This window comes from Aythya marila, assembly GCF_965140915.1.
Source record: "Aythya marila genome assembly, chromosome: 19".
Lineage (NCBI taxonomy): Eukaryota > Metazoa > Chordata > Aves > Anseriformes > Anatidae > Aythya > Aythya marila.
In genome coordinates, this window is record NC_139060.1 from 4053548 (window position 1) to 4074757 (window position 21210).

General features: G+C 50.9%; 1 protein-coding gene across 1 annotated transcript in view; it reads left to right on the top strand.

Moving 5' to 3' along the window:
* Positions 1-14504: 14504 nt before the first annotated feature.
* The window catches only part of LOC309885679 (CMP-N-acetylneuraminate-beta-galactosamide-alpha-2,3-sialyltransferase 4-like), a gene marked incomplete at both ends in the record, with an annotated part of 49101 nt that continues 42395 nt past the window's right edge, over positions 14505-21210 (top strand). The window contains 2 exons of the mRNA XM_082775902.1: positions 14505-14624; positions 15319-15388. Coding sequence (XP_082632028.1) covers positions 14505-14624; positions 15319-15388 — 190 coding nt within the window. The remainder of the gene's footprint in view (positions 14625-15318; positions 15389-21210) is intronic.

A 21210-nucleotide genomic window follows, 5' to 3' on the forward strand; every position in this document is an offset into this window, starting at 1 on the left:
CCCTGGATGGGAGCTGGGGCTGCGACGTGGGGAGGGGAACACGCAGGGAGGGGGAAAAAGCACGCGGTGGTTTGTGCTGGGCAGGTGCCAAGTGGAAATGTAAAAGCAGATCAAACACAGCCGGGTTAATGAGAGTGCCATTCCCTGGGCCTCTCCGAAGTGGGGAGAGCAGGGACGGGCTGGACGGCAGGCACTGAATGATATTCTGTAATTAGCTGGCAAATAGAATATGATATTTAGTGTAATTGCTTGGAAGAACATCTCGCAGCCCTGTTCCATGCATTACGCGCTGAGCGCTGCATCCCAGCTGCCACAGCAACTTTGCTTCCCTTTGTTTCCCCTTGCCTGTCATTTCTAATCACATCGTTCCCAAATTTGATTGCATCATCTCTGAGCTTTAGTTGCTAGGGTAACACCACAAAGTCATTATGTGCAGGAGACGAGGATGCAGCCCCCTTGGAGGACCGGTCATTTGACCACCCCCGTATGCCCCCCAGCCCGGATTCCTTTGGCTATCCCTTTTAAAGCAGATCCCACCGAGTAAAAACTGGTGAGAGGCCTGTCAGTGATTTCTGTGAGAGCTGCAACAACATGGGGAATGACCATCTGAACATGAGACAAAAAGACCCAAATAAATTGAGCAACTCAATGCGAGAAGTGGGGCCAGCAGCAAAATCACGCTGATTTTTAAAGCACGGGGCTAAGGCGATGACCCTTGCACCACTAACAGCCCAGCCCAAACCTCCTTGGGTTTTTTTGCTTGTGTAAAGACAGACAGCCCCATGGTTTGTGTGGGGTTTGTGGAGGCAAGGGCAGGACATGCAGACGTATGAGCGACACAGGTTGGCTCGGCTGAGTCCAGGTGCACATCTGCGACACCACTACATCTCTGCAGCAAGATGAGGAGGTGACGGCACACCAAAACCGTCCTGACACAAGTGATAGTAGCAGTGAAGGCATCATGGAAAAGGTTTCAACAGGGACTACCAGAGTGCAGACTGTGTGTGCTGGATGGTAGAGCAACCCCCAGCTCCATCCCCTTTTTTTGCTATTGATCCCTGGGCTAGGAAGGTGCAAGCAGTACTGCCCAAAGCTTGCTCTCGGTGCATAGCCCACAGGCGGGAGCTGTGCAGGGAGCACGGTGGCTCTGATAGAGCAGATCTGGCCCTGCAGAAAGCCCTGGGTGCTGCAGGACTTGATATCACCCCCTGCCCCACAACATTTCAAACCCTATCTCTCCCAGCACGGGCTGCAGTCCTGTCCAGCAGTATCTCCAGCCCAGCAGCCACCTCCAGCCCTGCCTTCCTCTCCCCCTGCCTGCACCGAGAGCCATCCCTGCGGCAGTGAGCTCCTTGCTTTTCCACCCCACCACCTCCCCGCTGCCTGCGGAGCCAGGATGGGGAGCTCCCAGCCCCCAACAGTGCAAGGCAGGAAGATGAAAGATATTGTTTTTCAGGTGGAATAGCTTCCAAAACGGTACATTTGCAGTCAAAGTGCTGTTTGGAATGCATATGAACCACTGCCTGCAGCAATAAGAAACAAAGACATTAAAGTTTAGATAGCAGTGTTTTTATTTTTAACCAAATGAGTCAGTCTCCCCTCTAGCTCCGAGCAGGGGAGAGAGAAACTTGGGCACGGCGAGTTCAGAGCGCTTTAACCCCGTTGGGATCCTGCTGCGGGGAAAGTTCAAGCAGCCTGCTCGGTTTAATTGTGTCTGGAAAAGGTATTTAAACCAAAGTTGCCGCTTTGATAGTGCTTTGGTTGGGTGGATTTTTGTTTGTTTGTTTCCCTGGATTTATTTATTTATTTATTTACTTTGAAAGAAGAGCTTTCTTTCCCTGCTTTTCTTACTGTCTCCTTACTCTGAGTCTGTTTTGCCTGTCACGATAATTGCTGAGCAATCTCCCCATCCTTATCTCAACCCTTGAGCCCTTTGTGTCGTATTTTCTCCCCATTCCCTTTGAGGAGGGGGATTGGAGAGTGGCTGTGGCTGAGCTCGGCTGCCCACCCAAGTAAAACCACCCCACCACATGTGCATGGCTCCTTCCCGCTTCTGCATCACAGCCCCGTCTCTTCCTCCAGCAGCTTCTGTCTCCATCCCAGCCCGTTTCCAAGGTTCCTATCCCTGTAGCATCTACAAGATGAAGCATCCAGCTGTTCAAAAACGCCTGGGCTCTTGCCTTGGCCTCCTTCTCTGAGAGCACAGCTCCCACCGTGGCACAAAGCTCAGCACTCCCACCCCGGACAAGCTTAATTCAGAGCGAAGGCTTATGTCCTCATGCTGGATCAGGCAGCGAGGGCTCAGCAACTTGCAGGGGAAAAAAAGCCTCAAATAGATGGAAAATTACAAAATGACATCACTACCTCTATTTATTGGTTTTCTATGCCATATGGAAATTTATGTAAATATTCAAACGAGAAACAGGCCCTGGAGCTCTGGTGAGTTCGCCAACGTGCCACCAGTGCTTGAAATGTTGGCCATTGTTGATGCTTTAGGAGAACAGAGTGAGTGAAATGAATCCTGGCTCTAAGAGTTGTCCAGAGACATGGCTTCATTTTTTTTTTTTCCAACACAATGCCTACTGCTCTCATGAAAAAAACATCCCAGAGTCCCCCAGCTGCTCCAGTGAGAGCTGGCTGCTCAGCCCGATCCCAACCAGTGCTCAGCACTTGGGTCTGACTATGGAGCAGGGATTTTTCGCAAGCATTTCCCTCCACCAAAGCTTACAGAGGAAGGTGTGGATTTGCAGAGAGGCTGTGCATAGGCAGGTGGGGTCTGGCGGCATCTGGAGCAGTGTGTCCACGCGGGGCATTTACCATGGCACAAAGGGGACAAAAGCTGCTTCGAGCAGGTGATGGGGCACTGGGGCTCTCTGCTCCCCAGAGGTGTAAGGTTTGATCCCATGCGTGATCCCCGAATGACACGGAGGCTTTCTGAGAGAGGAGGTGGAGGGGGAAGCCTGCCAGCCAATTTGTGCTACGGCCATCTCCATCTGTTTCTTACGGGGCGATATAACCTGCTCCTCCCTGGAACATCTGGGGAAATAGGAAATGTCACAGTGAGCAATGTCCCCATTATCTGAGCTGCATGGAGCTGGACTGGACCAAAGGTTCATTGCCAAAGTGTAAAGTTTTGTGGGCTTTATACACATATATACATGTATATATATATAAAAATATATGTAAATGTGTATGTTTGTCTATCTTACTTACATCCATTTAGCTCTAAAAAGTGTCCCACTTCTAGAATCTCTTCTTCCTTTCATTTTCTTTGTTTTCTTTTTCTAAGACTCAGCATTCTTTTTTTTTTATTGCATGGGGAAATTTTTATTTTTATTTATTTTTAATTATTTGGCACAGCTTTGGAAGGAAAGCTGGGATTTGCAGAGCACAGGGAGAAGTCTGAGCAAAGTTTTCCTGGAATAATAATAATGATAATAAAAAGCTATTCCCGTGAATTAAAGCTGGAAAAAAACTCCCAGCTATGCAATTTCCTTGCTTGTTAATAATTATTGGAAGTTCAAACATTTTTGACATAAACATTACCACTGGTGCTTTGAACGTGCGTAATGCTTTATATGTGCTAAGTGTTATTATTATTTCAAAAGACTTATGCCTTGAGTAAATTATAATTTGGGTAATTGCATTCTGCCTACCAGAACCCATCCTGCAGCTTCACTGGAGTGTGGAAGCTGCCTTTGCTCCCTGGCCTGCCCCGCTTTGCTGTGCTGTGTGATTAAACATCTGCTCCCTGCTCCCAGCGGGAGCAAGGATGCGTTTCAGTGGCAGGGTCAGAGCTGGCGAGGTAACGCCACTCGAGAGAGGTGCTCACAGCAGGGAAAGCAAGAGAGGTGAGGCCACAGCTGATGGAGGAGGTGGAAAAGGATTTGCTTTTCCATGCGTGCTCGCTGCTTTGGGAATCCTATCCAGTGTTGTGTTGAGCTAGCTCAGAGTTTCGGGAGAAACCCTAGATTTAGTGTGACCAGCTAACACACCCCCAGGACGCCCATCCCTCCCCAACAAAGTCAGCACTGGCACAGTGATGTCAGGTAGGAATACCCAAGGTAGTTATGGTTTGCTGGCCCTTTGTTGGCAGTGCTCTTGTCCAAGTCTTTCCCGTGTTTGGATGGTGGGCTCCATAACACCATGGGAGGATTGTGATTCGTGGTTATGCCTGCCCTGTGTGTGCACTCAAGTCTGAGTCAGCTGAGTCATTTTATGGAAATGCTGCCCTTAACCCTTGAAACACTTTGAACTGGGTCTACAGGGCCACTTCTTGCTTGTCTTTGCCCTCTCCTAGCTCTGCAGTGGGCTTTGTTTCTGGCAGAGACAAAACACTGAGCACCCAGTGGTATGTCTGAAGGACCCCCTGAAGTGCCTGCAAACCGGTGCAGCAGGTGTAAAACCAGGCAGAAAAGCCTCCATCGGGAAAGGTTTCTTTCCCCAGGGTTATTTCACTTGTGGTATGCATGGAAACAGCAAGTTCCCACTTCAGTCAACAGCTCTTGGGAGCGGTCTGGTGTCTGGCAAATGCTGAGGCACCTCCTGCCTCTCCAGTGGTGTTCAGCAGAAACGATGGGTGCTGCGCCGCGCTGCACTGCAAACCCTGAGCTCTCCTAAACAGGAAGATTAAAGGAAGGGGAACGACAACAAGTTTGTCCTTTAGCTCTGAGTAGGATGGGAACAGGAGCAGGTAGGTGGAGAATGGAACTGGGTGTCTGCTTTTTATTTTTACCAGTCACTGGGGTCCAGAGCTGGAGCTGTAAGAGGAGAGACACAATTCCACTGATAAAAGCATGAGAATTGGCCCTCAAGGACTCCGCAGTGGGGTAGGACTAATATGAGTCATCAGTCATGGCAGTGAATAGGGACATTAACATACTTTTGACTAGCATGTGCTAGCATGAATGCAAACTAGAACAAATCTGACAAGTGCACGAGTCACCGAGCCTCCCATGCTCCTGTGCATCGCCAGCCTGCGTACCTCAGCAGCTCTGATGTGGCAGATTTCTTCTTCGTATGCAGAGGGTATGTACAGAAAGTGTGCCCTGCAAGCGCTGGGCTCACCGAGGAGAAGGTTGTTGCTTATTGCCTCTCGGGCAGTGGGCATTATTCCGGCTTCTGTGAGTTTTTAGCCGCTGGGCATCTGGACAGCATGGATCTGCAAGGGCAATGAGTGGGTGCACAGAGCTCGCTGCACCGGTGCTGTGGGGCTGATCCGAGCATTTGGTCCTTTGTTGTTGCTACTCCAAGTGAGTGAGCAGCCAAAAAAATCAACCAAAGTCCTCAAATGCACCCCAAATGGAGTTCTCAGGTGGAAGCGGATGGCACACCTCACCATTCCCAAACACATGGCACCCCTAGAACAAGCCTATCTCAGAGTGCAAATTATCTGGTGCAATATTCTGCTGGTGGATGTTGTTGAAAGCCTATGGAACCATGAATATATAAGGAAATATGGGTAATAGATCCACACAGAAGCATCCCGAGACCTGGCTTGTTAAGCCTTGTTCTGAACATGCCTCTTTTGCAGTTTATGCCTGTAACTAGGAATTCAATTTCTCTGCTTTTAACCAAAAATCTGATTTTCCGAAAACATGTGAAACAAAGCAGAAAATGATGATATAAAAGAAAAAAAAAATGAGAGGAAGGGTGGGGAAGCCTACTGGCATGAAAAGAAATCTTCATTTTCTTGTCTGTGTTTTTGCCCTTTTAGTCTTTGGGAGTAACAGTTTGTGCTGGTAAATTCAGCATTTTTTCGGGATAGGAGATAGGAACTCACCATACACACAGAAACTTGTTATTTTATACCTTGCTGCCAGCATGGATCTTAATCAACCAGAAAAACTCAAAATGACAAACAAACAAGAGACAGCTTTGCTATCTGAGGTTCATTAGCTCCTAGCGACCTTTTAAATCTGCAAGAAGCCAAAGAGAAATGTTCAGAAAATGGGAGGGCTCTCAAGTCATTTTCCCAGTAATTTCCACGTATTCTGCAGTTCCCCCTCATAACGAACAGCGCTTTTTGGTTGTTCCCCCAAGGTTTGCATTTATCTGAGCAGACGCAGAGTGGAGCTTTGACCCACCATCCATAAGGGGTTGGGAGGCAGTCTCCCTGGAGGAACAAAGCATGCTTGGTGTCTCACAAGGTTATTTCAAGCTGACTCTCCAGGGTATCATCGTCCTCATTGGGGAAGCTGGAAATGTGAGCAAGGGGCAGCCAGATTCATGCCAGGCACAAACACACACCGGGGAGCCATCAGCACTGTGCACTGCGCAGGGTTGGATGCAGGTTCATGGGGAGGAGCTGGCAGCCAGCACAGAGCTGGGCTCGGGGATGCATCCAGCAGTGGGAAAGGAAAGGTGAGAGCCCAGTGTGGTTGAGGCACTCTCTGGCATGCAGAGTGACCCCTGGGCCATGGGAAGCAGTGAGCAGAAAGCACTGAAGGGATCGGTTCGTGGACACAGGCAGGCCAGCCGTCAGGTTGCTTCTCCACGGCAGGAGATCAGGGCCAGCTCCTCAGCAGCTGAGCACAGCCCTCACCTTTGGTCTACATGAGGCTAACCCTCTGCACCTTCCCCTGGAATTTTCTTCCATGGGGGATGTGATGTTGGGCTTTCTTGCTTAACTGGAACAGAGGCAGTGGATGGGCATCTTCATGCAGCAAAACATCTGCCCTCTCATCAGCTCTCTCCAGCTTGAGACCTCACAACTGTCTCCAGTTAGAACAATGACAAGGGGAACATTGTCGAAGTAGAAAGGGCTGTTTTAACTTCCCCTGAGACCATCTTGTATGATCCCAGAAAGTGCTGTTCTGTTGGGATCATAGCTGAAGAGCCACTGATTGTAGGTGGAGGACAGAGAAAGGCAACAAAGCATCAGGGAGAGATGAGACAATCAGGGGAGTCAAAATAAAGGAACCTAAATGCAGCTTGGGAGATGTTTTCTGTGTTTTACTGATGTTATTTAATGAAAGGAAAAAAAAAAAAAAAAAAAAAGACTTTTCAAAGAAGAGATATAAGATGTCACCCATGTATTTACAAGACTGTAGTCCTCTTTGACAACCTCTGTGGACTTCCTCCATTGAAGAAAGAAGATGAAGAACTTTTGAAAAGAAAGAGAAACTAGAAGATAGGAGCACTGACTATAGAATGGAAACTCCCTTTCCTCCTCCCAAAAGAGAGCTTGCAGAGGGACTGTCCTCCCAGCCTGATGGTAGCCCCTGGTGCCCTCACTGGGAGTTACTGGGACCAGTGGGGCTGCAAACCAATCTCATCCTGGCACGGGGGTCCACTGGCAGCATGGAGGAAGAGGAGCCCAGGGATGAATAGTGATGAAGCTAGAAGAGGTCTACATCACACAGGAGCAGCTGGGAAGGATAATTTGCCATCTGTGCTAAGTGGTTTCACCCCAGTGCTGTCGGTCACACCAGAATGCAGAATCGCAGAGACCTCAGATTTATTGTGGGGAGGGGAGGAAAAGCAGGGGGAGAAACCATCTGTGGGAGGGAAAATGGCCAGTACGTGTCCTTGGAGAGCCACATCCAGAGGGGTCTGAGCTCGAAAGCACCTGGCATATATCTGGCACCTGTGACACCATGCAACAGCGGTGCTGAAAGCAGCTGCGGGAAGCACATGGCTCAAGCTGTGAGGGGATGGCAGGTACAGGCTGATGGTGTCAGGGATTTGGGAAAGAGCAGCAGTGCTGGCTGTGCTTTGCTGCCAGAGGGTGGGGGTTATCGAGGCAGGTCCCTCTAGTGCCTGCCTTCTCCTGCTGCTTTGTGGTGTGGGTTATTGCTGTGGGAAGGAGAGGAAGGCTCCGGGGGCTGGGAGGTAAGGGTAAGGAGCAGGCAGGTTGCTGAAAGGCGTGTTGTAGCTGGAAAGGGAAAAAGGTGGATGAAACCAGCTCCTGTGTCCCACCACAAAGTGCTTCAGACCCCTGCTGTGTTAGATGCTGCATCAGGTCTGGATGAGGCTGGATGAGGTCTCGGGGAATGGACTCCAGTGCATGTTCATCCGTCACTGCCGTTTGTACAGGCTTTCTTGAATACTCACTGGATAATTGCTTTCAGTTCAGTTAATTCAAACAAGGAGAATAAAGTAGAATCTGCTTTCAGAGTCCCTTGTATGTCTTTGTGAAGTGATGCCCTGTAAAGTTGCCTGTAAATTCATGTGGGGAGCCCTAATGGCCTTTAATTTTTAGGCCCACCATTCAGGGCCTCTCTTCATTAACCTCCCAGCCTGATGATCGGTGAGTGGAGGACCTTACAGACAGAAGGTAAAGCCCTGTGAAGCATCGGGGGCAGGATCCTTGACAGGGCACACCACCTTTTTCTCCCAGCAATCTGACAGCACTGCAGCCCTGTAACAAACCGGAGGAGGAACCGAGGAGTGTCGATAGGCTTCTTCTCCCTGGTAACTCAAACCTGGCTCTAGGCCATGAGTGTTCTCACACTATTACCTTCTAATGGCTTCTTGCTGCTGGCTCAGCCCTGACTTGGTAAGCCACAGCTGTGTGCATTGCCAGCTCTAGCCTCCCAGTTAGCCTCTTGCTGGGAACCTCAGTCAAGATCACGACTTGTGTCTGTGCTGTGGAAATAGCCCCTGTGCAGCGGCTGCTCTCCGAAGCTGCTCCTTCCAGCACGCACCCAACGCTTGCCATCAGCTGCTTCCCTGCTGCCGTGGATGGCATCAGCTGCTCCAGCAGAAGGTGTGCTTGTAGCCCGCACCCCCTCACTGTGTCCTCTGGGGCTGCTGATGAACCTGTGGCAGATTTTGGTAACCGTGCTCCATCTTTTAGCTCTGATGCTGGAGACTTGCAGTACAGGGGCTGGCGATACGCTGGCATTCCTCGCAGAGCTGCAGATTTATCTCCACATTTCACAGCCTGCCAGGTGGGAAGAAACACCTGGAAGACTGCACTGTGATGTGATGAACGTGGCCCACAGTTGCCCAGTCAGATGCAGGAGTGCTGCTGACAGAGATGTCATGGCAAAGCTACATTTCAAAGTACTTTATCTAGTTCAGACACATATGAATGCAGGGAAATCCCATGGCCTCTTAGACCAGAGGTCAAATTATTATTATTTTTTTAGCTTTAGGACCAATGGTTCCACGAGGAGGTCACATCAAGGAGCTAAGTAGGGCAGTATGACGCAGCCAGCACCAGCTACATGAGAATGGATAAGCATCAGTGTTTAGGCAACATGCAGTAGGTTTCAGGCTTATCTGCAGGACAGGTGGATAAGGACTCAGCCCTTCTGTCTCCTTCCTATGCTTATTCTGAGGATAAAACAGGATGTTTCAATGTGCAGGCCCAGCTAAGTAGCACGAAATTCATTTAAAATTCAAAAACTAAATTGGAAAAAAAATAGCCCCTAAGAGTTCCATGGAAAATCAATTACCCAGCATGTGAAGGTGATGCCAAGAACACAGCCCCACAAAAACGGCAAAATTCCATGCAATTTTTATCTATTCTTCCTGCAATTTCCCTCCCAAGCCTATTGATATTTTAAGAGATGGATGAGTTTCTTTCTCTAGTTTTAGATATGCTTATTAGAGCTGGAGGGTGGAGACACCAAGAGAGAAAAGCCCAGTAAAAACACAATGTAAATAAGGTGATATTACTGTGTGAATTACTCATTATATTTTGTTTAGAGCCATTGTTGGCTGGAATGGCTCTGAGATTGAATTGTGCTGCACAGCCCTAGCTGATTTTACCCACACTCATTCATGGTCGGGGACTGAATTGGAGCTGGCGAGGAGGAAAGTGTGGATGGAGGAGGGGGGCCAGTTGGGGAGGTGGGGATCTGCGAATAATTTCTTCCTATGCAGAAACTTTCATCAGACAGATGAAGAAACCACATTAAAAAATACCCTTTTGGCTTAATAAAGCAAAATTGACTGGATGCATGCATGTCTAGGTGGCCAGCTTTGGGGAGAGTGAGACCGCCTTGCTGTCCTCAATCGTATCTTCTGCCCTGGAATGAGCATTTGGGGTGGAGGAGCTCAACGTGTGTTTGTGACTAGGAAGAAGGAGATGCTGCACAGCTGTTAATAGCACCGACTCTCCTCTGCTTTCAGTCAATAATGCTCTGAGATGGGTTTGAACCTGTGACCGAGGAGCAAACAGCTCATCAATCTCCCCTGTCCGCACCTCCATCCCCTGATGTCCTTCTGGACACCAGTGATGAGCCAAAGGCTAAGGGCATCCCCACAGCATCCCCACGGCATCCCCACAGCATCCCCACCGATGTCTGGCTTTCCTCAGAGCATGCTGCCAGCTCTCTTGGCTTTGCACTTTTGGGAGATGAGGCTTTCACACCCTCCACCTGCTCCTGGCTGGAGGATGCGCAGTGATGTGAAGGAGAGAGCGTTTGACACGGTCACTGTATGGCAAGGGGACACTGGGGTACTGGTGGCTCTGGGGAGTCTCCTTAGGGAGAACAAGGGCAACGGGAAAAAATAAGACACAGGACACACTGTGTGCTCTTTTGCCACAAAGGGGCCAAAGCATCCTGCTATGGCTCCTGTGAGGATGTGCAGCTGCCTGGCAGCAGTGAGGGTTCACATTGGCTTATCGGGGCTGTCTCACCACGGCCATGCTGCCTACACAAGGTGTCAAGCACTGGCAGGGCATGGTGAGACCCATGGCTGAGAGGTGGAGAAGGGTAAATAAGACACAGAGCTGCTTTGTGTTAACACCTCTGTCCTCGTTCTGTCATTCTTTGCTACAGGGCTTGGGGTTTTGCCTCCTTGTTCCCTTCTGCACCAAGGCAATATCCCTGTGCATACTCTGCTCTCAGTTCTTCTGCCTGGGTCTTCGGGTTAGCTGCATGGGGGCATGGTGGGGCAGGGTGCTGCTAACCCAGGGTAGGGGTTTGCTGTGTGATCTGACATGGCCTGGCCTTGGAAGAGCTGCCACCTGTGAAAGGGGACGGGGAGAGGATTTCCTGCATCCCCTTTCCTTAAACTATCTCTCATCTGAATACAGTGGGGGAATTAGAAGGGGATTATCTACCAGCAGGAGAGGTGTAATTCATTTCTGCCACTGTCCGCATGTCAGGTTTGATTTTAATTTCAGATAATGTCAAGGCTAGATTAAAGCCCTATCACCTAGGTGGGAAAAAAGGCCCATCCTTCCCACCCATCTCACTGAGACACCAGGACAGTCACTCCCAAACCTCTCTTCTCTCCTTCTGTGCTCATTTGGGTCTGGGCACACAGCTAAGGCTGCTGCATGGAAGCACAGGGCATCCCCAAAGCATAAGACATCCCACCCAGCACAGGACATCCACTCCAGAGCCAGCAGAGCCCCTTGTCCTCCATGTGTTACCCCCAGGATGCTTGCATGGTCCCAGGGTGCTTTATCTAGGGACAGAAAATGGGGCGGGGAGGCACAGTTTATAGAAACTCAAGAAATGAACTTCTAGTGCAGGAGAGTGTGCAAAAAGCAGGGAAAGGTGAGGGGTGGCTGGGCTGACCGGAAAAAAGCAGCAGGTAGAGGTCCCTCTTATTTCTGGCTGTTCCCAGGTCCCCTTTCTGGGATGCCTGCAGAGTACAAAAAGGTTATTGTCTTGGAGGGGTTATTCCTGGCTCTGCCAGGAATGGAAAATTAGAAAATGGAAATGAGGGATGTCACTTAGGATGGCACCATCAAAAGAAAGAGGCCTTTAAATTAGATGCCTATATCTGTGCTTAACAGCTAATGAGAAGCAGCACGCAAGGAGGATGTTTCACCTCCCTTGGAAGTGGGTGCTCTGGTGGTTTAATGTTATCCCTCCCTCGGCCTTTCCCTTGCACGTGCCGGGTCAGAGGCAGCTCTGCTGAGCTCCAGGAGCTGCTCAGACTTATGCTCCTGCTGGCTGTGGCTCCTGGGGTCTGCAGATCCCTGCTCTGGTTTCCTCTCCTGCTTAAAGTGGTCTACAGAAGCAGAGCCACTTTGCTGGAATAAAGATGCTCTCACACGCCTTGAGATCTGCAGATGGGAGGAGTGGAAGCGCCTGGTTATGTCTTCTTCCCTGAGCGAAAGCAGACACAAGTAGTTCCTGCTGCTGCTCATCCAACATTTAAAGCAAAGTGCTTCTGGCAAACAAAGGGGAAGATGGACTTTATTAAAAATAAACAAATCTCTTGAGATCTGATCATGCACTGATAACTCCTCCTGGCTTGTACTAGGATTTCGTTCTATTTCTTGGTTATTGCAGACGGCGGCGGTGAAGAAATGCTGCTCTGATACTGATACAAAAGGCCTGCCGCCGAGCGGTGTGTGTGCAGGTGGATGGGTGATTCTGATGTTTATCGTGGCAATTAATGTGCTGGTGGACTCTTTTCATTACAGCTGGATTGAATCAGTGACAGAGTCAAGCCAAGCAACGAGCTGGGTTTTCCCATTGAAAAACATATATATATTGGAAATATGATTAAAAAATAATAAAAATAAAGGGGCGGGCAGCATCCCAAAGGGTGCTCAGCATGTCTCGTCATCCCTCTTTTCACCTTCCCAGCTGAAATTGAGCTCTGCTCAGCAGCTGTCCCAGCTGTGCTGCACGCACCCTCAAGAGCCCAACCTGGAGCAGGTAACTGCCTGCGGGAGGTGGCCAGGCTGGCTGCTGGGTTTGCCTCCTGCATCAGTTGGTTCTCCTCTAAATGCCTCCAGACACAACACAGAGATAACTGTTCTTGCCCCCTCGGAGACGTGGAGTGGCTGCGAGCTGATATCATCACTCCATCATCTGGGTTTAACAAAATTCACTCTTCAGAAATGTAAATCATTTGCCTCTTGGTGATTTTACCACGTCTGCACTGAGTTGTTAACATATAATACTTTTAAGAAAGATCCGTTCAGCTTCACCAGCCATCAGTGCACACCGTGACTTCCTTGTCGTGTTGTGACAACACCGGACAACTTCTGGGGAGCAGCTCGCCTGCCCCAGGTGGTTTGAAGAGCCATGATGTGAGATGAGTGTTGTGAATCAGCTCAAATTGGTTTCATCCTGCCCAGCTGGTGTGAGATTTGCATACCCCGATTCAGGATTGCAAAGAAACCTGGACTCCAGCTCAATGTTTTTCTGTGTTCACCATGTTCAGCCCTTGTGTACCAGCAAACTCATACCCCTCTGCTCAGCTCTGCTCCCCTGGCTGCTACACCCCAGAGCAATGTGTCTCTGTGGGAGCAGGAGGCCCAGCCAGCCCTGCAGGCACAGGATGTGGATTGTTTCTGCAAAATATATGGTCCATGTCTCCAAGCTATGAATACATACAAGATTTTAGGGATTACCAGGGTGTGACATGCTGGGGAGACCTAAAGCCTGGGTTTGGAAACAGCTGAGGGGGGCTGCTTGGCTGCCTCACTTCACTGGAGAGAAGCTGGGCCTGCCTCAGGCTGGCACTGGCTACGTGTCAGGGCATGGGTGGGCCCAGGCTCACCCTAAAACTCTACAAGGTCTTGGGCATCATATGTGAAAATGTGGATATGGATGGGGCCCTAAGCACAGATTCCCTTCATGTCCTGCAACACATGCAGCAAGTGACTGAGCACTTCACCACAGCCCATGCTGCTGGAGTCTGGAGTTCCAGAAATCCGGATACATCTCTTCACACTGAGGTCCTGTGACATGGTCCTTGGGGATACCCCTGTGAGATGGCACTGACGGGGGGGGCAGACATCTGCTAATGAGTCAAGAGCTGGTCAGGTGCCTGGGAGGCACAGCTTGGGCAAGGAGGAGAGCCCTGTGTGAGCTGAGATATTCCAGTGATGAGCAAAAGCTGCCATGGGACAATGCCATATCTCTGATTTTAGTGTTTGCAAAAAACCCCACGTGTATCATAAATCCGGCAGCTCTCAGGGAGACAAAACTAACCTGAACAAACCCCTGCTTTGTTTGTATTTAAACCCAGCCTTGGTCCTCGAACAAAACCATTCTGTGTCATGGACACAATGGAGGGAAACTGAGGCACGGAGAAGCCCCCACCTCCCAGCTTCCAGTACCATCAACTTGCACAGCTGTGAGAGCAGCAATACACACAGGAGCACTGGGAAATGTTCCTATTGATCGGAAATGAATAATTATCACCCACTCCCTGTTCCAGGGCCTCGCGGTGAGCGGAAGAGCGGAAGCACTAAGCGGGATTAATAACTACTTTTCATTACTTTTAATGCAAACTATTGATTTTAAAGTGTTGTAGGGTATGACAGTTTATTACAATAAGACAATAAAACAGACTATATGAAATAATTGAGAATAATCTCTTCCCTTTTCCTGCACGACGCGAGGACATTATGTTCTGTGCATGTGGAGACATTTATGGCAAACTCTATCCAGCAATGGCAGCTTAAGCACTCTATAAAACAGCACTTTGGAGCTGGAGTATTATAAATAATAGGCAATAAAACTGGTAAATGGGGCTTTAATTTGATTCCATTATGTCACCGAATGACAGCAAGGGGGGGGCAGAGCAGCGAGGGGATGCAGCGCCGCGCCAGGGTGGGGAGCGCTGGGTGCATGGCGGCGGAGCGGGACGTGGCGGTGCCAGCGGGTCAGGTCCTGCCAAACCCCAGCCCAGGCATGGGCTCAGTCCTGGCAGAGTCCACGCAGGGCCCCTCAGTGTTGCCAGGACAGGAGGTGACAGCAGGAACACCTCTGTCACAATTTTTAAGGCCTCCAGAGGATGCTCCGGTCCCACCATGCCAGGCACCACCCAAGTATTTAGGTGCTACCCCAAATCCCCCACGCTGCTGCTTGTCCCCAGCTCCTGGAGATCTCTTTTTCCATGCTTTCTGCCCCAGTCTGGCTGTCAGCCAGCAGCAAAGCCTGGAAGAATCTGCTGTGCACCATCACCACTTCCCACCCATGGATGTGGGCACACCCTGGGCAGTGGGATGGTGGCTGGGGGACAGTCCCAGGCCCCAGGGTGCTGGTGCAGAACTCCCGGCTCTCTGCAGGTGCCAAGAGGAAGCCGCTGCCGGCTGATGGCCTTGCAGGGCCCAGTGAGATGTGAAACAAGCCGAGTCTCAGCCCAGTGGTTTCTGCTGTGGAGCTGTTTCTGCTAATAGGGCCCCTCCTCGTCAAGGCTGCAGAGTGAACGCACCAGGCAGACCCCGAGCCAAGCATGAGGGGCTGAGGAAGCCCTGGGGACACCCCGGTGCCACAGCACATAGTTGCCTCCAGCCCATCACGTACCCAGCTCTCACACCCTCAGCCCCTAGGAGCTGCCTAAAAACACCTCCAGCAAGAGGGACTCAAAGGCTCTGGTACAGGAATGCACCTGGGCAGGGGCTGAGCTTGTTGCATGGATGTTTCCTCTCCTCTCCCTCAGGTTTTAGCAACCCCAGAAGTGCCAGAAGGCCCTGGGTTAGAGGAGGTGGAGTTCACCCTGCTCCTGCGGGGTAACCCTGTGCCTGGAGCATGAAATGAGGCTGGGCAGGGCGTCCATGGCCCAGTGGGATCACAGTAAATAGCTGTGCACTGGCCCAGGTAACGTGAAATTGGAAAGGGCTGGAGGAGAGCAAAGGACCAGGACTTCACAGCCAGTGGGGTAGCCACATTTGGCCCCAAATTACCCACATGGGCTGTGCACTGGGGTGCTGGGAGCTGTGTTTTGCTGCCCTGTGAGGCCTCCTTCTCCCCCTCCACACCACAGAGCAGGATGTCTCCCAGACCCGTCTGCAGCGGCCCCAGCACCCATCATTATTATTTTCCTTCATTATTGTTGCGAAGATTTTTGCAAAGCAGGGGAAAAGTGGGTCAATGGCACTTAATTTTGTTTTCAGTTCCAAAAACCCAGCTCTTCCCAGATTCTTCTATAGAGTCTCAGCGTCTCTGGGGCTTTTCTAGCCTCTTGCCTAAGCATATAATCAGGCAGGACTGTGTTTTAGAGAGGGGATTATGCACACAATAGAGCAGAGGAGCCCCATCAGAGCTATTCCAATCTATTAGGATCTGCACTCTACCCAAAATAAACAACACAAGGAAAACAACAAGCTGCACTAACTTGTCTGCACGTGCTGTGCTAGCGGGGAGGAGGTCTGGGCTCGGGGTTTTAACAAGCTCTTCTTTTCAGTCCTTGCATCAAGATGTCCCTCGCCCACGGCCTTGAATGCTGAAGAAGTTGCAGGAGTGAGCATCAGCCATGGGAACAAGTGGCCGTGCCCACTGCTTATTGCCTGCAACCACTAGCTCAGTACAGAGCTCTGAGCTGGAGGAGACAGCCTTTTTCTCCACCAGGAGAAAAAAAAGCTGCTGCTAGGGCCCCTTCTGGGGAAGAGATTGCAGGGAACAAGGGGATGCTAGAGGTGGGAGAGACCTGTGGGAATGAGAGAGAGGCACCGCAACCTGCGCTGGGTGCAGAGCACAGGTCCCCCCGCTGCAGCTCCAGGGATCTGCAGGAAAGGGGAGCAGGAGGGGGCAGCCAGGAGCAAACAACAGCAAACGACAACCCTGCTCTATTAGATCCAAGCATCCTAATATTACCAGGAGCCATGCATTTGCCTGCTCCATGGGGGTGCTCATGAAAAATAACTATTTGCAGGCATTCAGGCGCTGTGAGAGCTGCTGATGAAGAAACACCCCGCGCAGATCTCTTTCTCCAGCTTTTCATTTTATTTGTTTTCTTCATGTACCCAAAGAAGAGTTACAGCAGGGATACAGCTTTCTTCACACCCTTTCTTACTCACTTTAGTAAGTCCACCAGGAAACGAAGTGTGGCATGTCCTGGCCACACAAACCCCTGCACACACACAGCTGCAGCTTTTGATTTCAATGTGAGGGTAAATTGGCTTCATCTCATCATGGGAAGACTCTTTTTAAGCCCAGAAGCAGCTCTCCACACTTCTTCCCTCCTAGGGTGCACCCGAAGGAAAATAAGCAGTCATCTGTAATCATATGGCTAATGAGGGGTATTGATTAATGAGGCAGAGGGAGGCAGGACCAGGCACAGCCCGTGCCAGGCAGGAAGGGGCTGAGCACAGACCCTTAGGGATGGTTTTTGAGGTGGGAGACTGCAAGGTGAGACGGGGACAGAGGACTCCCCAGGAGGTGCTGCCAGCCCCTGTATCTGAGGAATCAAGCTGAGAAGGCAGCGAGAAGGAGGTGTGAACATTTTTCTGCCTGCCTGGGGAAGTTTGGAGATGGGAAGCTGGGCCAGTGTGGACAAAGGGATGTTTCTGCATTTACTGCCTCTCTCCCCCTGTGTGCTGCCTCCAGGCCACCCGAGCTGAACGCTCACAGCTTGCACTGAAGTGTTGGAGAACTGAAAGGGCCTGAGGCTGTGCTGGCTGGTCCCTGGCATCTTGCATTTCAAATGCCCTCAAAATGATGGATTTGATGCTTCCTCTTTTATTTATTACATTTAAAGCATTTTTGCCAGGGGGGGTAGCTCAAGAGAAGACACAGCTTATTTTCCTGAGGATCCCAGGGGCAGGGCTCTCTGGCAGCTGCCTGCAAAGCAAAAGACAGGAGCCCACCAGCAGCCAGGCGTGCAGCAATCTGCTCTCCTGGGGGGGCAGAGAGGGGCCAGGGGCAAGGCAGGGAGGAAAGGTCCACCTGGCTCAGGAGCAGGAGGCGGCAGCCAGCAGGGAGTCATTTGCAGAGCTTTCCTCCCGGCCGCTGGGCAGCGATTATCGATGCCACACAGCTGTAAATGTTCTCTCGGCGGCTGGGACCTGGGAGCGGAGAGTGCGGCTCAGCTGAGTGTGTTATTGGATTAGCAGCTGATTAGAGCTGTTAAGAGTCCACTCTTGAATAATCAACATGGTGCTTTTTGGCTGCTGTGCGGCGGTGGGAGGGGGAAGGAGGCAGAGCAGCCAGGCTGGCTGCTGTTGGTTTGTGGCTAAGCCCTGGGCATTGCTCAGAGGGCAGACCGTGGTTCCCCAGGTCCAGGGTCCAGGTCCATCTCCACGCTGATGGGATGTGGGGTTGTCGTGGTTCCGCTCGAGTGGGCAGCCGAGCTCCACCACAGCCGCTCTCTCACTCCCCCTCCTCAAAGAGGAATGGGGAGAAAATATGTGAAAAGGGCTCAAGGATTGAGATAAGGACGAGAAAATCACGCAATAATTATTGTAACGGGCAAAACAGACTCGGCATAAGGAGATAGTAAGATTTATTGCCTACAACTAACAAGCGAGAGAAGTGAGAAAACAAAGGAAAAAAAAAACCAAAAGCACCCTCCCCCCCCATCCACCCTCTTCCACCTCCTCCCCCCGAGCGGCGCAGGGGAACGGGGAATGGGGGTTATGGTCAGTCTACAGCACTTCTTCTCTGCCGCTCCTTCTCGGTCACTCTCGTCCCCTGTGCTGTGGGGTCCCACCCACGGGATGCAGTCCTTGATGAACTGATCCGGCGTGGGCTTCCCACAGGCAGCAGCTCTTCCAGAACTGCTCCAGATATGGGTCCGTACCACGGGGTCCATCCCTCAGGAGAAAACTGCTCCAACCTGGCTCCCCTACGGGCAGCAGCTCCTGCCAGATCACCTGCTCCTGCGTGGGCTCCTCTCCACGGGCTACAGGTCCGGCCCGGAATCTGCTCCGGCAGGGGTCTTCCACAGGCGGCAGCCTCCGTCGGTGCAGGGCCACCTGCTCCACCGTGGTCTCCTCCACGGGCTGCAGCGTGGAACCCTGCTCCACCGTGGTACTCCATGGGCTGCAGGGGGACATCCTGCTTCACCATGGTCCTCACCACAGGCCGCAGGGGACTTCTGCTCCGGCGCCTGGAGCACCTCTCCCCCTCCTTCCACACTGACCTTGGTGCAAGGCTGTTCTCCCACTCCCTTGACTCTCCCGGCTGCTGTGTGGCGCAGCGTTTTTTCCCTGTCTTAAATATGCTCTCACAGAGGCGCAAAACAACATTGCTTATTGGCTCGGATCTGGAAAACAATGGGGCCCTTCCCAAACATGGGGCAGCTTCTAGATCTTTCTCACAGAAACCACCCCTATGGCTCCCTGCTACCAAAACCTTGCCACGTAAACCCACTACAGGGGTTGCAGAGGTACCCCTTCTTTCTCTGACATATGTTTCAGGCCATGACATTTTCTACCAGCAGGGTTAGGGTCTGAAGCTTCTTAACCCATGAAAGCCATGCAGCTTGATGGTGTGCTGACTCTTGTGGTGGGCTTGATCCATTGTGAACCAGGGTAAGAACATAGCGCACTGGAGACTGAGGCTGTTTGTTTTTGGTGCTGGAAAAGTCAAGTGGAGGAGGTCTGGGTCTTGTAGGGGGATGGAAGAGCTGACTCCCTCTACTGAGCTAACACAAAGGGTGGAGATGGTGTGGGCATGCTGGGGTCCCCCTGCTTGTAAAGGGGACTCACTTGGCAAGGCGAAAAGGGCAGGAGAGCTTTTCTGGTGAAGAGTTCTAAGTGCCAGTGAAATCAAAAGCTTAGCAGGGGCTTACGGTGTTGTGCTTTAGTGTATTCCTATAGAGACATGGCAAGGCAGAGGCTGAAGGATGAAGCTGAGCTAGCGAGGCTGGGCTGGGAACGCTTTAGATGAAGAAGGCACAGCGTTCTCCGTCCTTTGCTTCTCCTCCAGACTGATGCCCAGCAGCGTGTGGGTGAGGAACAGATAAAAAGCAGCGTGCCTCCTGGCCTTCCTCTTTCTCTTTCCACTCATTATAAATTTTTAAGGTAGATTTGTCCTCTTATTCAGCCATAACTTCCCCTGGAGAAGCTTCCTACAGCCACCTTGCGGCAGGAGCCCTCCTGCTCTCCTTTGATGTGTTGGTTTGCTCCCTGGAGCTGAGTCCTCCTGGTCTGGAGAGCTCAATTCACAACCAGCTTCACGCACCCTGCTTTTCCCCTCAGTCATAACGCTCTTGTTCCCACTAAAATCAATGGCATGGCAACTGTGTGAGCGAGGGGAGAATTTGATATCACAAGGAATAACAAATCACAGGCATATCAAGTGTGCCCTGATATCCAAGGGCACGGAGCGGCAAGGACCAAGGAGATCCCTTGCTCACTTTTTCCCTCCCTCTGCCTGTCTCTGAGGATCAGTATTCTCCTTCCAGAGACCTGTAGGGGTCACAGTTGGATTGTACAACATGCTGTGAGTCTGTCCTTGGGAAGGGAAACCATTCCTGCTGAAGTATTGACCAGAAAGCCAGCAGGACACCAAGTGCCCTCTGCACACAGGCCACTGCCTGAAACCCCGCTCAGAAGTGGGCTCCTACCCATCTTCTGCCTCTTTCTGACACTAAGGCCCAGATGTCTCCCATGGGATGTGTTTCTTAGCTTCAACGTAGAGAAACCAAACGTGTTGCAGGTTGGAAAGAGCCAGTCTCAAGTCCATGCACAGGAGGGCGTGAGGAACCAAGATTTTATTGGGACAGTTCTATAATGGAGAGGAGAGTTGATGCTTTAGATAACATGATTTATACCTGCACAGCCCTATCAAGGGAGGGGAGAGGGACCTAATTAATAACTTGGAACCTAATTAAAAAGGCTCAATCACAGACTTCTGTCTGTGTCCAGGTTTCTTGTTCGTATGAGTATTGGTGGACCATCAAGATTGGTGTGAAGGGGCTTTGCTTCCTGCTTGTCTAACCTGATCTTACTCAAAACCATGTGGTACAAACCTCATAAAACAAAATCCAGGTGACAGAACTTGAAGAATGTCAGGATATGGGCAGACCTCCACTGAAGTGAAATGGATGTGGCAGATTCTGAAACCCTAAGCTGGTTTCCTTTGGGATCATTATTCATCCCTTCAGTTCCCTCATGAGGCTGTGCAGGTCCATCTTAGCTTCCAGATTCAGAGCCTCCCATAACAGAAGTCACAGGACATGTGCAAGACCAGGCATCAGTGTACTGGATGTATGACCTGTGCCTGGACAGATTCCTATTCCCCACGTGAAAGCAGTTGCCTCAGCAGGGTTTTTCTGCCGTGATAGCACCAGTCTGGTCCTTCTTCCTTCCACTGGGTAGCAGAAAGTCTTCGTCAGGTGAGCCCGATCCAGTCTCCATCATAAGCAGCAGCCCAGAAACAGCATCACCCGTCTTCATTCTCCAAGATCCCTGCGGACACACACCCACAGGAACTCTCCAGTCACTGTCAGAGATCCCTTCCCATGCTTGCACTGCACCACAAATTAGGATCTGGCCATGACGCTCACAAGGATGGACCCGTTCCACTGCGCGATAATTAAATTGCCTGTAATTATGTTCTTGACAAGTGAAATACAGGCAGTAAATGATCCTAACATTCTTCGCTCCCT